Source organism: Osmerus eperlanus, chromosome 19 (genome assembly GCF_963692335.1).
Source record: "Osmerus eperlanus chromosome 19, fOsmEpe2.1, whole genome shotgun sequence".
Classification (NCBI taxonomy): Eukaryota; Metazoa; Chordata; class Actinopteri; order Osmeriformes; family Osmeridae; genus Osmerus; species Osmerus eperlanus.
The window spans coordinates 12,172,938-12,185,724 of record NC_085036.1 but is presented as its reverse complement, the minus strand read 5'-3'; the positions used below and the strand labels follow the sequence as shown (position 1 = coordinate 12,185,724).

The 12,787-nt window shown below is 44.9% G+C and overlaps 2 protein-coding genes across 2 annotated transcripts; one reads left to right on the top strand and one right to left on the bottom strand.

Annotated features, from left to right (window-relative positions):
• Positions 1-14: 14 nt before the first annotated feature.
• Positions 15-3,269, top strand: prdx5 (peroxiredoxin 5). The gene is made up of 6 exons (XM_062485970.1): positions 15-201; positions 1,059-1,193; positions 1,319-1,450; positions 1,725-1,763; positions 1,902-1,966; positions 2,750-3,269. The coding sequence occupies exons 1-6, from the start codon at positions 109-111 to the stop codon at positions 2,856-2,858; spliced, it is 573 nt and encodes a 190-aa protein (XP_062341954.1). The 5' UTR covers positions 15-108; the 3' UTR covers positions 2,859-3,269.
• A 91-nt stretch (positions 3,270-3,360) lies between these two features.
• nxf1b (nuclear RNA export factor 1b) lies at positions 3,361-12,761 on the bottom strand. The gene is made up of 21 exons (XM_062485140.1): positions 12,549-12,761; positions 11,512-11,749; positions 11,112-11,256; positions 10,703-10,786; positions 10,471-10,575; positions 10,266-10,346; positions 9,983-10,052; positions 9,781-9,869; positions 9,483-9,590; positions 9,053-9,162; positions 6,609-6,645; positions 5,426-5,497; positions 5,224-5,279; positions 4,965-5,072; positions 4,814-4,872; positions 4,356-4,471; positions 4,220-4,262; positions 4,050-4,122; positions 3,763-3,945; positions 3,609-3,669; positions 3,361-3,520 (listed from the first exon to the last, which is right to left on the bottom strand). The coding sequence occupies exons 1-21, from the start codon at positions 12,580-12,582 to the stop codon at positions 3,482-3,484; spliced, it is 1,911 nt and encodes a 636-aa protein (XP_062341124.1). The 5' UTR covers positions 12,583-12,761; the 3' UTR covers positions 3,361-3,481.
• Between the last annotated feature and the right edge of the window lie 26 nt (positions 12,762-12,787).

Here is a 12,787-nt window from a genome sequence, read left to right as displayed (position 1 = left end):
CTAACATAATGCTCCAGCTAACTTTGTGGCACTGCAGCTGATGTACTTTCTGTTTGCCATTGCTGGTCTAGCAAGACGTCGTTAAAGGGGCTCACCCAGCATAGACCAATGATTTCCTCCGCTGTAATTCTGAAAGGGACCCGTGCAGTGCAGTTCATAAGACCGCTACACACCACGCTTTTCGCAACAATGCCGATTAAGGTAAGCAAACAAATGCTTTTTTTAAACAGAAAAGCGGGTTAGTCGTGACCTTGACTGCAAAAAACAGGATAGTTATATTTCATAATGCGTAAATTAGTTAACTAAAGATCTAGATAGCTATTTGTCGAACGTGAGCTCGCCTCTAGAATTGTATCAAGCCGGAATTGAAAAATAATCGTACGATAACCGCACGATAAGTACGATAAATCGCAAAATGAAACGAGGTCCCAGTGGCTATCTTTAGCCTCCCTTTTTAAGGGTAGATTAGATTACCAGATGAGGGTTAGACTAGCAACAAATAAAATTTGCCATGTCATCTCTGTATAATAAACTCGCTGGCCGGACATTAGCTGTCTGGCTATCATGCCCTCTTCGTCATGACGTCGTAAGACTGATCATATTATAGCTATCAAACTAGCGTACTAGCTACTAGCGTAGTAGCTGTACTCATCAAATTCGATTTTTATACCCCATTGTCAGTTATACGACAATTCTTTGACACAATTATTTGTATAAGGCATATAGTCACGTCACGTGTGGTTTCCCTTCACTTTATTTATGTGCTTTATTCCCATGTCCCGATGGTGTGCCATTACAGTGGTGGTAGAAGGCCTTCATAATTTACACCACGCATGTGCGAATCATAGCCAATAATAAACTCTGAAATCCAGCCGCTGAAACAAACCACATTCTACATCAGCTCAGGGATTTAATCAAATCGTGTAACTCTAGACAGCTATCAACTTGGCAGAAAACTTACCGCCTTATGCCTGCGCCTCGTCCGTTAATTGTATATATATTTGTCTATATCTAAAGTACTCGATGCCTGTTTGACATTCGTCACCCCACACTCTCAGGTTGGAGAAGCCCTCCCAGCAGTGGAGGTTCAGGAGGGGGAACCTGGAAACAAGGTGTCTATGGACCAACTGTTCAAGGGGAAGAAAGGAGTTCTCTTCGCTGTGCCAGGTGCCTTCACCCCAGGATGCTCCAAGGTCACTCCTCATCCAGCATGGATGTGCACTGCGTTGATTTATCCCTCCCCTGAGACATTGACTATTCCGAACACACAACCCACAGTGCTGCAGTGGTAACCCTCAATTCCTCTTCCTGTGTTCAGACTCATCTTCCAGGGTTTGTGGAGCAGGCTGCGGTGCTGCGCAGTAAGGGGGTCCAGGAAGTGGCCTGCATCTCTGTCAACGACGCGTTCGTCATGGCTGCCTGGGGGAAGGAACATGGGACCGACGGCAAGGTACCTTGTACAGAAGAGTATAGAGTACAGAAGAGTATAGAGTACAGAAGAGTACAGCAGAGTACAGAAGAGTATAGAGTACAGAAGAGTATAGTAGAGTCCTAGAATAGAAACATTATTGAAGACAGTGTAAGGTTGCAAGTTTGTTGCTTTGGATTAAATCATCTGCTAAATGGACACATGATTTATAATTGGTATTATTATTATTAGTGGTAGTAGTATTATCGTTATAGCCATCCTTTCTCACCAGCGCATGTTTGCTCTTCTCCTGCAGGTCCGCATGCTGGCGGACCCTACCGGGGCGTTCACCCAGGTCAGACATTTCTATATTCACAGTTGATATCCAACATTGTGAATACATGCTACCAACTGGGTATAACTCAGTGGAAGAGAACTTCACTGCAGAGCAAGAGGCCACAGGCTATATTAATACATCACATTTGCCCTACAGGCAGTGGACCTCATGCTGGACAGCGATCAGATCGTGCAGGCACTTGGCAACAAGCGCTCAAAGAGGTGAGCCTTCTGTAGGCAGCAGTAGACGACCTCTCGTACTCCTGAAGCCATCAGCACATTACATTTACATTTAGCAGACGCTCTTAACCAGAGCGACTTACAGTAAAGTACAGGGACATTCCCCCCGAGGCAAGTAGAGTGAAGTGCCTTGCCCAAGGACACAACGCCATTTGGCACGGCCAGGAATCAAACTGGCAACCTTCAGATTACTAGCCCGATTCCCTAACTGCTCAGCCACCTGACACATTATAGAACAATGTTTCAATGCATTCATTTTGATTAACAACCCATTATAGCAGTGTTTCAGACAGATCAATCAACATGTTATAGTGTGTTTTAAATGGATTCATCTTAATTTACACTTTAAACCCAATGTTTTGCTTTACAAAAGTGTATCAGTGCAAACTATGTGTGGGAATCTTTTGGTATCTCACGATTTGATTCTGGGGGTCATGATTCGATTAAAAATCAATTCACCATTTTTTTAATCCAATTTTGATTCAATATATGCTTACATTTCACGCAACCAAAAATTGTAAAAAAGAAAGTGAATCGATTTTTAAAAATTTCTGCTGTACCTTCAATATATATTTGTCACTTTGGATAAAGTCATGTGCTCAATTATGTTTATACATTTTAGTGTATATATATATATATATATATGTGTGTATATATATATATATATATATATATATTTTTTTTTTTAATATTCACAAACTTGCGTTAAAGTTAATCAATGTGAACTCAAACTGGGGGATTAAACATTGTGTTTGTGTTCACCAGGTATGCCATGCTGGTGGAAGATGGTGTTGTGAAGAAGGTGAATGTGGAACCTGATGGCACTGGGCTGACCTGCAGCCTGGCCTCCAACATGCTCTCTGAGCTGGTCTAGAGGTGCACCCTGCTTCAACTCACCTTCTCGACCTGTCCTGAAGCAATGCTAAGAAAAAATATTACAACCACGCACTGTATGATTAATAAGCTGCGGTACAGAACCTTCATGAACTTAGGGGGCAACTGTAGTAAGACATTTAACGTTCAAAACGCTAACTACTGATACTAGCTTTACAGATTATTTTCCTCCTCTCTGGAAATTGGAAGTGTTTTTGTGATGCTATTATAGATCACCTTGACAGTGTTTAGGGTGGTGGTTGAAAAATCTCAAGTTCTGCAGCAAGATCAGTGGCAGAAATGTATACGCACAATTGTGACTTGATTGGCACTTGGCAAGTTATTGCACCTTCCTTGCTGTGTACTTAATTCTTACTGTTCCTAATAAAATCTTCTATGAGCAATACTCCTCCATCCGTTTTTGTCTTGTCACTTTATGTCCTTTGGTTTGGGTATAAATGTTCTGGTATTAAAAGGGGGGGGGGGGAATAAGTATCCAGACAAACATTTATCAATTTTAATCACAATCGGTACACATCTCTCTCCAAATGAGAGAATCTGTTCAATGAAAGGAAAAGTTGATATGACAAATTAAAAAGAAATACATTTTACAAATCGGCCTCTTCACTTGTTGAAAGCAACATCTGGGATCTTGCCATGGGCCTGAGGAAAGAGAAGTGTTCTCGGTGAGGCTTTCACACTGAATAAGCACAGAATAAAAGGGTTTTCCACACAAGATTTTCCTCAATACCTTAAGGTCTGTGAAGACTTGCGCAGCCAGGTTGAAGTCCCACTTGTTATCCTGCAAGCACCTGAGACAGCAAGGGGTGGGTCAACAAACACCCAACAGATACACTTTATCCCACAATAACAGACAAATCAACCGCAGCGCTGCGTTAACTCACTTCTGCGACCACTCCAGGTTCATGCCGGACTTGAGGGAGAAGGCCGTGAGCATCTCCTGCTGCGGGGCGGAGAGCGAGGGCACCGGGCTGCTGGAGGGCGTGGGCGCCGGCGCCACGAAGGCGCGGCGGATCTCCTCCGTCGAGGCGTTGCGTACAAACAGCTGGTCGTTCACGATGCACAGACTGGGGGACGAAGGGGGAACAGGGTGAGTCACATGCACACAAGATGTTCCCACGGATTTATATTGGATGTTTGGTGCGGTGGGAATGGGTTGAACTCTCTCTACCTGGTTCCTCCGGCCGGGACTGTGACGAACACACGAGTGAAGGCTCTGACGGAGTCCCTGGATTTCCCTTCAACTGAGAAACGACACAAGGAAGAAGTCAGGTCAACATTCTAAAAGCTACTCCATTAGTCACAGAACTCTCAGTGAGAAACGTCTCCGGGCATACACACCCTCTTTGAAGATTCCACTGACGGTGAAAGCTAGCAACGTGTTCTGTTGGGCGACAAACAGGGAGTCCAGTTAAGGTCACGATCACAATGAGAGACAAGCTTAGCCCGGCGAGGTGACGGCTGACAGCTAACTCACGGTGAAGGTGTTGACGTCGATGTTGAGGGAGGCGGTGTCGTGCTGGGTTTTTGGCAGTTCGTTCAGGAAAGCCACCACGTTCAGACGTGTGTTTTTCAATAGGCGGAACCGTGTAGCTGTGGACCGAGACACAGGACATCAGCAGACGTTTCTTTTTTTCTTAAAGTAATAAACCAATAAGGAAGTTTCTCCTTATACAAAGCAGTCAATAGTGATGAATTGTGCACACAATAAGATTTGAACCTATTAACGAAATAACTGTTTATTTTTGGATATAAAGTAGTCAGTGACATCATTATTTACTACTTATACTAAGCAGTGACCTTAATACTCGTTTACTTATTACGCAATATGATAAACCATCTAATTATAAAAAACGAGCGATTCATTTTCCAGAAGATTGACTTTGTCTTTTTCGAGCTAAACTATCAAATGAAACATGCAGGGGTGAGACTTACTGGGGTCTTTCATCTTCTTCAGATTGCGGCTGTCTTTCTGATAGTCCCCGAGACTGCACCTGACCACAGGAGAAACCAGCGGCAGTTTAGAAGAGAAACAAACATCCACGCCTTTCTGTGTTTACAGGAGAGCTGTGGCTACGCCCTGTACCTGGAGGGATTCTGCATGGTGAAGGGGATGACCAGGGAGAAGGTAGCCACGTCATGGTAGGCATCCAGCAGGGCCTGTCTGTCTCCGGAGTCGTACACACTGTAGTATCTGTAAACACATTGAACCAAACACACGCTTCAAACTAAACACACTGCAGTCAAAAGGCATCTCGCGCTGACCGAAATCGCGTAAGCGCTTGCGTCAATGTTTGCCCACGACGATCTCTCCCCCGTGTTTAGCGTGAAGGAAGGAAACTCACTGGTGGAGGAATCCCAGAATGGGACCCTTGATCTCCTCAGAGCCGAAGTAACTGGGCTGGAAACACACACCAGAGATGGAGAATTCTTCATTAATGGGAATGTTTAACACACTAACCCTCCCCCTCACCTGTTTATTGGATAAATATATGAACTATATGGTAGTAAAGCTCCTAGTAGTACAGCTGTGGGGCGGCTGGTTACCTTGCAGGGGGGCAGGGCGGCAGGAACCACCTCCACATCAAACCCTATAGGCGTGGGGAGATCTTGACCATCCTGAGAGAGAGAACATGGAGGTGTGGAAGGAGAGAGAGAACATGGAGGTGTGGAAGGAGAGAGAGAACATGGAGGTGTGGAAGGAGAGAGAACATGGAGGTGTGGAAGGAGAGAGAACATGGAGGTGTGGAAGGAGAGAGAGAACATGGAGGTGTGGAAGGAGAGAGAGAAAATGGAGGTGTGGAAGGAGAGAGAACATGGAGGTGTGGAAGGAGAGAGAGAACATGGAGGTGTGGAAGGAGAGAGAGAACATGGAGGTGTGGAAGGAGAGAGAGAAAATGGAGGTGTGGAAGGAGAGAGAACATGGAGGTGTGGAAGGAGAGAGAACATGGAGGTGTGGAAGGAGAGAGAGAACATGGAGGTGTGGAAGGAGAGAGAGAACATGGAGGTGTGGAAGGAGAGAGAACATGGAGGTGTGGAAGGAGAGAGAACATGGAGGTGTGGAAGGAGAGAGAGAACATGGAGGTGTGGAAGGAGAGAGAGAACATGGAGGTGTGGAAGGAGAGAGAGAACATGGAGGTGTGGAAGGAGAGAGAGAACATGGAGGTGTGGAAGGAGAGAGAGAACATGGAGGTGTGGAAGGAGAGAGAACATGGAGGTGTGGAAGGAGAGAGAGAACATGGAGGTGTGGAAGGAGAGAGAGAACATGGAGGTGTGGAAGGAGAGAGAAAATGGAGGTGTGGAAGGAGAGAGAACATGGAGGTGTGGAAGGAGAGAGAACATGGAGGTGTGGAAGGAGAGAGAGAAAAATGGAAGTGTGGAAGGAGAGAGAAAATGGAGGTGTGGAAGGAGAGAGAACATGGAGGTGTGGAAGGAGAGAGAACATGGAGGTGTGGAAAGAGAGAGAGAAAAATGGAGGTGTGGAAGGAGAGAGAAAATGGAGGTGTGGAAGGAGAGAGAGAACATGGAGGTGTGGAAGGAAAGGGAATAAAAAACCCAAACAGGTGAATAAAATACACCCTGATGTAATCCCTTCGCAAACTGGTGCAGCTGAGGTTACTACTTAGTAAATACAGTTTTAATAAAAAACATGATTGGTTAACTTATTTTTTAAATCATTTTAGCCTTCACAATGTCACGTCAATGAACAGTCTTTGATCCAGATGCTTACCAGTTTGAGGAGCCGGGGAAAGCGTGCCCTCACAACACTGTCTCACATCCACAGAGAAGAGGAGAGTACGGGTGTTTAGTGATAACTCAATATAAACACAGGATGTGGCTCACATTACCAACAGAACACTTCATTACCCACAAAGCACTGCAACACACACACGACTATATCCCCTTATGCACACGCACACACATCACTACACTAAACCAGACTATACCAACTCATATTGCAATCCTCCCTGAGACTTTGTCCAGACACTATTGTCAAGTGAGGTTACACACTTTAAAAAATCATATCCAAAATCTTAAGTAAAACAAATGTATACGTACTTATCTAAAAGGGACACAATGCTTTAACACAGTGCATTTGCAGGAGCTTTCGGGTTTAGAAAAAGTGCAAATGACATCCCCAATTCTGCGTTTGGCATTCATACCCCACCCCCCACCTCTTTTTTCCAACATGGTACTCACCCCTCTGTGATACTCACCATTCCCCCCCCCCCAACACACACACACATACACACCGGTACATACCAACACGCAGTCTTGAAGGGGGTGGAAGTGGTGTGAGGGGTATTTGTTGCCATAAACGTTGGTTGACATAACCAAGAAACAAGTTGCTTTCACCACACGGGGGAGCAAGTGAGTGAGTTGAAATGGCCCATTCAGTGATTAGGGATATCTAAAAATAACGTTGCCTAGCTGTCTTGTACCGTAAATGAACAAACGGACGTGGAGGAAAAAAAGATTCTAGTGTGAAAGAGCCTAGAGATGGAGTGAGTAGTGATGAGAGTCCGATCAATCTGCTCATTAAGAAAAACCATGTCAGAACTACATCACATCAAAACCAAGATAAAATAGCAGGCAAGAAAGCCAGACATTCAACTTAGTATGTGAAAAACAATTATGAAAAATGAGTGAAAAAATAACAATGAAGATGAGCTCTGAAACCCCCGACATTACACGTGTAACTTCTAACATTGATTGATGTAATATAGCAATCTGAACCACACCTTTAAAATGCCCATCGTGTCATGGATTTGCAATTATATGATGTAATTATTAGAATAGGGCAGATCAAGTACTTTAATGCTCTTGTTGATTCTGAGGGCTGATTTATCAGAGCCCTAAACTCCATCCGAGTCATGACCGTTCTGGAATACATTTAAGATCTGCATGACCGTGCTGCCCTTCTAGAATCCATTTACGGACCATTCTAGAATCCATTTACGGACCATTCTAGAATCCATTTACGGACCATTCTAGAATCCATTAAGGTCTGCATGCCCATAGAAAAGCATCCTGTCCTTCATTCAAGGCCTTCCCTCCTCTCTGGCTGTGGAACACCGTGCCATAAATCACTGATAAACCTTGCGCTAAGGGACTCTACTTGGCATGGCTCTTCAATTACAAAGAACTCTCTCCCTCCCCAAACCAGCAACCTGTTCCTCATTCCTCTCGCCATCCGTCCCTTCGTCCGTGGTCGCGTCTGTATGGAAACAGCGCGTGCCGCGACAACACGGAGTCGTCAAGTGCGTGACTGTGCCTGCCTTAGGTTGCCCCGGATCTGGAGGTAGGGTCTTACCCGTCTTTGGCTAACCAGCCTTCAACACTTGCGACATTTTCAGGCTGAGTATGTGTCAGGGTGGAGGGGAGGAGGCAGCCAATCAGCCAACTCAGCAGAGGGTCCCATAGGAACATCACAGGATTACAGGGGGGTTTTCCCCACAGAACCAGCTCTTGACAAAGTTTTGGGGGCACCAATCGCCCAACGTAGTCTAGCCAGCGTTTGAACATGTATTCATGTTTAGGTGTAGGTGTGTTGAAATGCTTTGAGGAATTGAAGGGGTTTGGTGTGGTATGTTTTTGTCAAATGCACGTAGGGAGCAGGGGGGCTCAGTCTCATCTCCACTGCTGAAGACATGTGCAAAGAAGATAAGGGATTTCAAGAAAGAGGGGGAAAAGTGATAGGTTAACATAGGAAACTAAAACCAGCACAGTTGAGCCCGTATCTGGAATTGCACAGGAGTAGCATAGTTATAAAGGCCAGATTTGGATATGCAATGAAGTAACCAAAATATATATATATATATAATAGATACTGGGGCAATCTCAACAAGTGTAACGCAGAGATGGTATTAAGCAGGAGTATCCAAACATCCATCCTGAACAGACTGCATGTCAGGGAGTGGCCCTCAGAGTACAGGTCAGACTTCTCCCAGGCTGGACAGATAACACAGCTGACGCACAGCTAGGGCTTATCTAGAATTAACCACCAAGCGGTACCCCCCCCCCCCCCCAAAAAAGAATTTAATCCAAATAATCATCTTTCCTCACTCCCCACCCTTATTCACTAAAAGGTATACTAACCCCCCCTCCTTCCCATCCACCTCCCAGTATACGGTCCCCAGAGAGCCCCCCGTCCTCTTGTGAGCGTGGGCTGACCTTATGTAAGCGGCCTGGTCTTTGAAGAAGCTGCAGAGAGGGTTGCTGTCCAGCCACAGCTCTGCCAGCTTCAGGCCCTTCAGCTTGTCCAGTTCGCGCTCCGCCTTCAGCTGGAACCACAGGAAGGAGTGGGGGGTCAGGTGGCTGAGTGGTTAGGGAATCGGGCTATCAATCAGAAGGTTGCCGGATCGATTCCCGGCTGTGCCAAATTATGTTGTGTCCTTGGGCAAGGAACTTCACCCTACTTGCCTCGGAGATAATGTTCCTGTACTTACTGTAAGTCACTCTGGATAAAAGCGTCTGCTAAATGACTAAATGTAAGGAACCGACTTAGACACGTGTGGCCTGAGTCACATGGGTTCAACTCCTTCCTCCAGGGCCCAGCGGCAGGGGGCAGTGTTGTGTTGGGCTCCTGGCCCAGCATCCTTACCTCGTTGTGGGAAAGATTAAGGGTCTTCAGATTGGGAACCTTCTGCACCAGCTCTGCTAGATCATCCAGTCTGAACAACTTGTTGTTGCTGAGGTTCAGACAAACAAGCTGCAGTTGTTGGGGTGGGAAAGAGATCAGCAAGACATGAATACATGGTGTTTAAAATGTATAACTTTTTAGTAAAAAAAAATTGTCATTTGATATATTATAATTGCTTTCTCCAAATGATCAGTATTTACTGCATGCTTCAAATGATTTTTTTCCTATATCACATTGAGGACATTCTATTCCGCCTCACCTCTGGAATGTTCTCTTCAATGATCTTGATTATAGCCTGCATGGAGTTCTTTCTGTTTAATGCCACATCAATGTTCTGAGACACAAGATCTGTGATGACGGGAAAGACACAGTCAATCATGGGAGTTGGAAGATAGCGGTTTAGAATAGATGATGCCTACCATTCCTGTTTGATACTGAATACGGAATTAACGAGTATTTACCTGGGTCAATCTGGATGTTGTTCAAATCAAGCGCTTGTTGAGAGCCATCAAAGCGTTTTGCCATGCATTGCTGTGAGGAAACAAAGATTTTACAGACACCCAAACATTAAGAGGAAGTACATAAAAAATGAGTCATGAAATCACACAAAGACCCGAGCATCACAAAATGCTGCCAAATGCAAGTCAAGTGAGCAAACTCAGCTTGGATAAGATTAACAGTAAAAACATCAATCTGGCACTTATCAACTCCTTATTAACATTATACCATTCATCACATTCATACCTTTAAGTGTTCCAAATCCTCGGGTTTAAGTTCGGTCTGAAGAAACGCAGGTGGTGCACAGGGGAACATCATTACTGTCACCTGCAAAGAGATTGAAGAGTGAATACATCTCGATGACCACATGAAGCGATGGTTGATATGACTGCCCTGCACTGGAAGTCCTTCTGATGCACATCATCCACAGTGTGTTAAGGGAGGCTGGTACCTTGTAGCCCTTGTTATCCGTTATCCTCCGTGACACCTTAGTAAGCGCATTCGCAGTGGTTGAATCTTCGATGTAGAACTGAGCTCGGTTGCCCTCTAGGTGGTACTTTGAAAAAGAGAAGGATGAAAATCATATTTAATGGACAGCGCACAAAAGTAAACCTAGATGTGTCATATCATGATGGACTGGAAGATTGCACAAATTAGGTGCAACCTGTCCAACACTGACTTACCTGTATTGGGGTGAAGGGCATGGTGCAGAGGTTCTGAAGCGACTTTAATAGCCACTCTTTATCATATTTCCGTCCATGGGGGATCTAAAAAAAACAGTCATTTCCCATTTAGATGAATCAGAAAGCAACAACAGTGAAACTTAACTATTATGCTTGATGATTTGGTCTAAAGAAGGGAGTCAGGTGGCTGAGCGGTTAGGGAATTGGGCTAGTAAACCGAAGGTTGCTGGTTCAATTCCCGGCTGTGCAAAATGACGTTGTGTCCTTGGGCAAGGCACTTCACCCTACTTGCCTCGGGGGGAATGTCCCTGTACTTACTGTAAGTCGCTCTGGATAAGAGCTTCTGCTAAATGACTAAATGTAAATGTGATAAAAACAGTGCAGGACTTGACTGAGGAAGCACACTTACTGATATCCTGAACCAGGTCTTCCGGCCACCTCCGTTTCCATCCCCTCGGTGGTTCCCCCGACCACGCTGACCCCCTCCTCCCCCCCCTCTTGAGCCCCGATCAAAGCGATCATCTCTACGACGATTAGGCCTCCCATAAGGATTACTATTGGGGAGAAAATAAAGAACATTAATTATCACTCCAGCCATTTAACTTTAATTCATTTTAATAGCAACATACAGTTACTGCATTTAGTACGTTAAGAAGAAAATCAAGGATACTAAGTGCATACAGAAGTTCTGACAGTATTTCGGGTCACTAAGAGTCGAGGAAAGGTCTCTATTTGCAGGCAACAATAACAAGGCACCATTTAAATATCCCTCATAATTTACTCATGCAGAAGAAACAACCGGTACTGACAATCTTTGTTGAGAGGAAGAATCCTGCGAGTTGCTGTCCATCATGGCCACATCTCCATCCTCGTCATCAAACCTTGCTCTGGGTCCAGGGCCGCCGCCTCCCCCCCTCTGACCACCTCCTCTTGGGCCTCCATGTCTTGATCTTGACGCTGGCGCTTGGTCGCTGTACATAGGGGCACGGAATGGCCCCCGACCCTTGCGATTGCGAATCTTCTGTCCTCCCACTCGGTCATCATGATCTGGTGGGCAGAGGGTTACCACACTGGTTTAGTCCACTACACAATGAAACTTGATGTTCTCTCCAGTGATCTTCAGAAGCTACTGGCGGCAGTTAAGTTTAGCCTTTAACCTGTAATGTTAGGACACAGCTTTTGGTATCCCTAAAGTCTAATAAATGATGTATGGTTAGACAACATTGCTTCGTTTAACTAGATGTCTATAGACTGCCTACTCCAATCGCTGTAGCTAGTTGGCCTAATAAGATATCTGACTTGATACTAGCTAACACGAGCTGTTTGTTTACGCACGTTGTGTATTAAGGCAGGGGTTTGCTGGCAAGCAAGCCAAGAAATGGCCTGGCTGGCTAGTTAGCAAAGCTGGGAACTTGTTGACGTGTTCTGCGTTTAATAAGTATTACAATTTAGCTAGCTAACTTCATAACGTGTGACCAGCTAGCTAATTCACAACAGCACTTAACTAGCTAGCCATGTTTCAGTCGAAGCACTTTCCAGCTAAAAACTAGCTACAGCTATTGTTTTCTTGACTTAAACACGTAAGAAATCCTCATAAAATCTCGCCAGATTGCTTTTTAGTTAATTGTGCCGTTCACTACACTGTTACACACAACCCCATGCCATGGACATGTTCCCAGTTGTAGACACCGTAGAGAAAAATGATCAACAACGTTGTCATGTTAGGTAGCTAGCTACAATAAGCTAGTAGTTCTAACATTACACAACCAAGGCAGCTAGCTCGCAACGAAGATCTGGCTAACACATTAGCTGTCTGGCTAAATTAGTGTTGAAGTACTGGACATACCGTTGTTAAAACGTGAATCGTCAGTTGTTGACATACTCAAGTCCCAAGTACTGCGGGGCTAAATCAATCTCCAAATAGCGGTGTTGTGTTTTTAGCTCGCTAGCTACTTCGATTAACAGAATAAATTCATTACTAGCTATCTTGCTAATATCGCTAGTGTTGCTTTGTCCACGCGGGTACGTATGTTAGGATGCGTCATCTGGGCATGTGCAGTCAAACCAGAGACTCTTTGGTTTGAC

Excerpts from the sequence above, each read along its gene's own strand:
- nxf1b (XM_062485140.1), bottom strand. The coding sequence starts at position 12,582 with ATGTCAACAACTGACGATTCACGTTTTAACAACG. Across the intron at positions 4,123-4,219 it reads CAGTGGAATCTTCAAAGAGG|TTGAAGGGAAATCCAGGGAC; the intron begins GTGTGTATGCCC and ends GTCGTTTCTCAG. Across the intron at positions 3,521-3,608 it reads AAGTCTTCACAGACCTTAAG|GCCCATGGCAAGATCCCAGA; the intron begins GTATTGAGGAAA and ends CTCTTTCCTCAG.
- prdx5 (XM_062485970.1), top strand. The coding sequence starts at position 109 with ATGATTTCCTCCGCTGTAATTCTGAAAGGGACCCGTGCAGTGCAGTTC. Across the intron at positions 202-1,058 it reads TCGCAACAATGCCGATTAAG|GTTGGAGAAGCCCTCCCAGC; the intron begins GTAAGCAAACAA and ends CCACACTCTCAG. Across the intron at positions 1,967-2,749 it reads GGCAACAAGCGCTCAAAGAG|GTATGCCATGCTGGTGGAAG; the intron begins GTGAGCCTTCTG and ends TGTGTTCACCAG.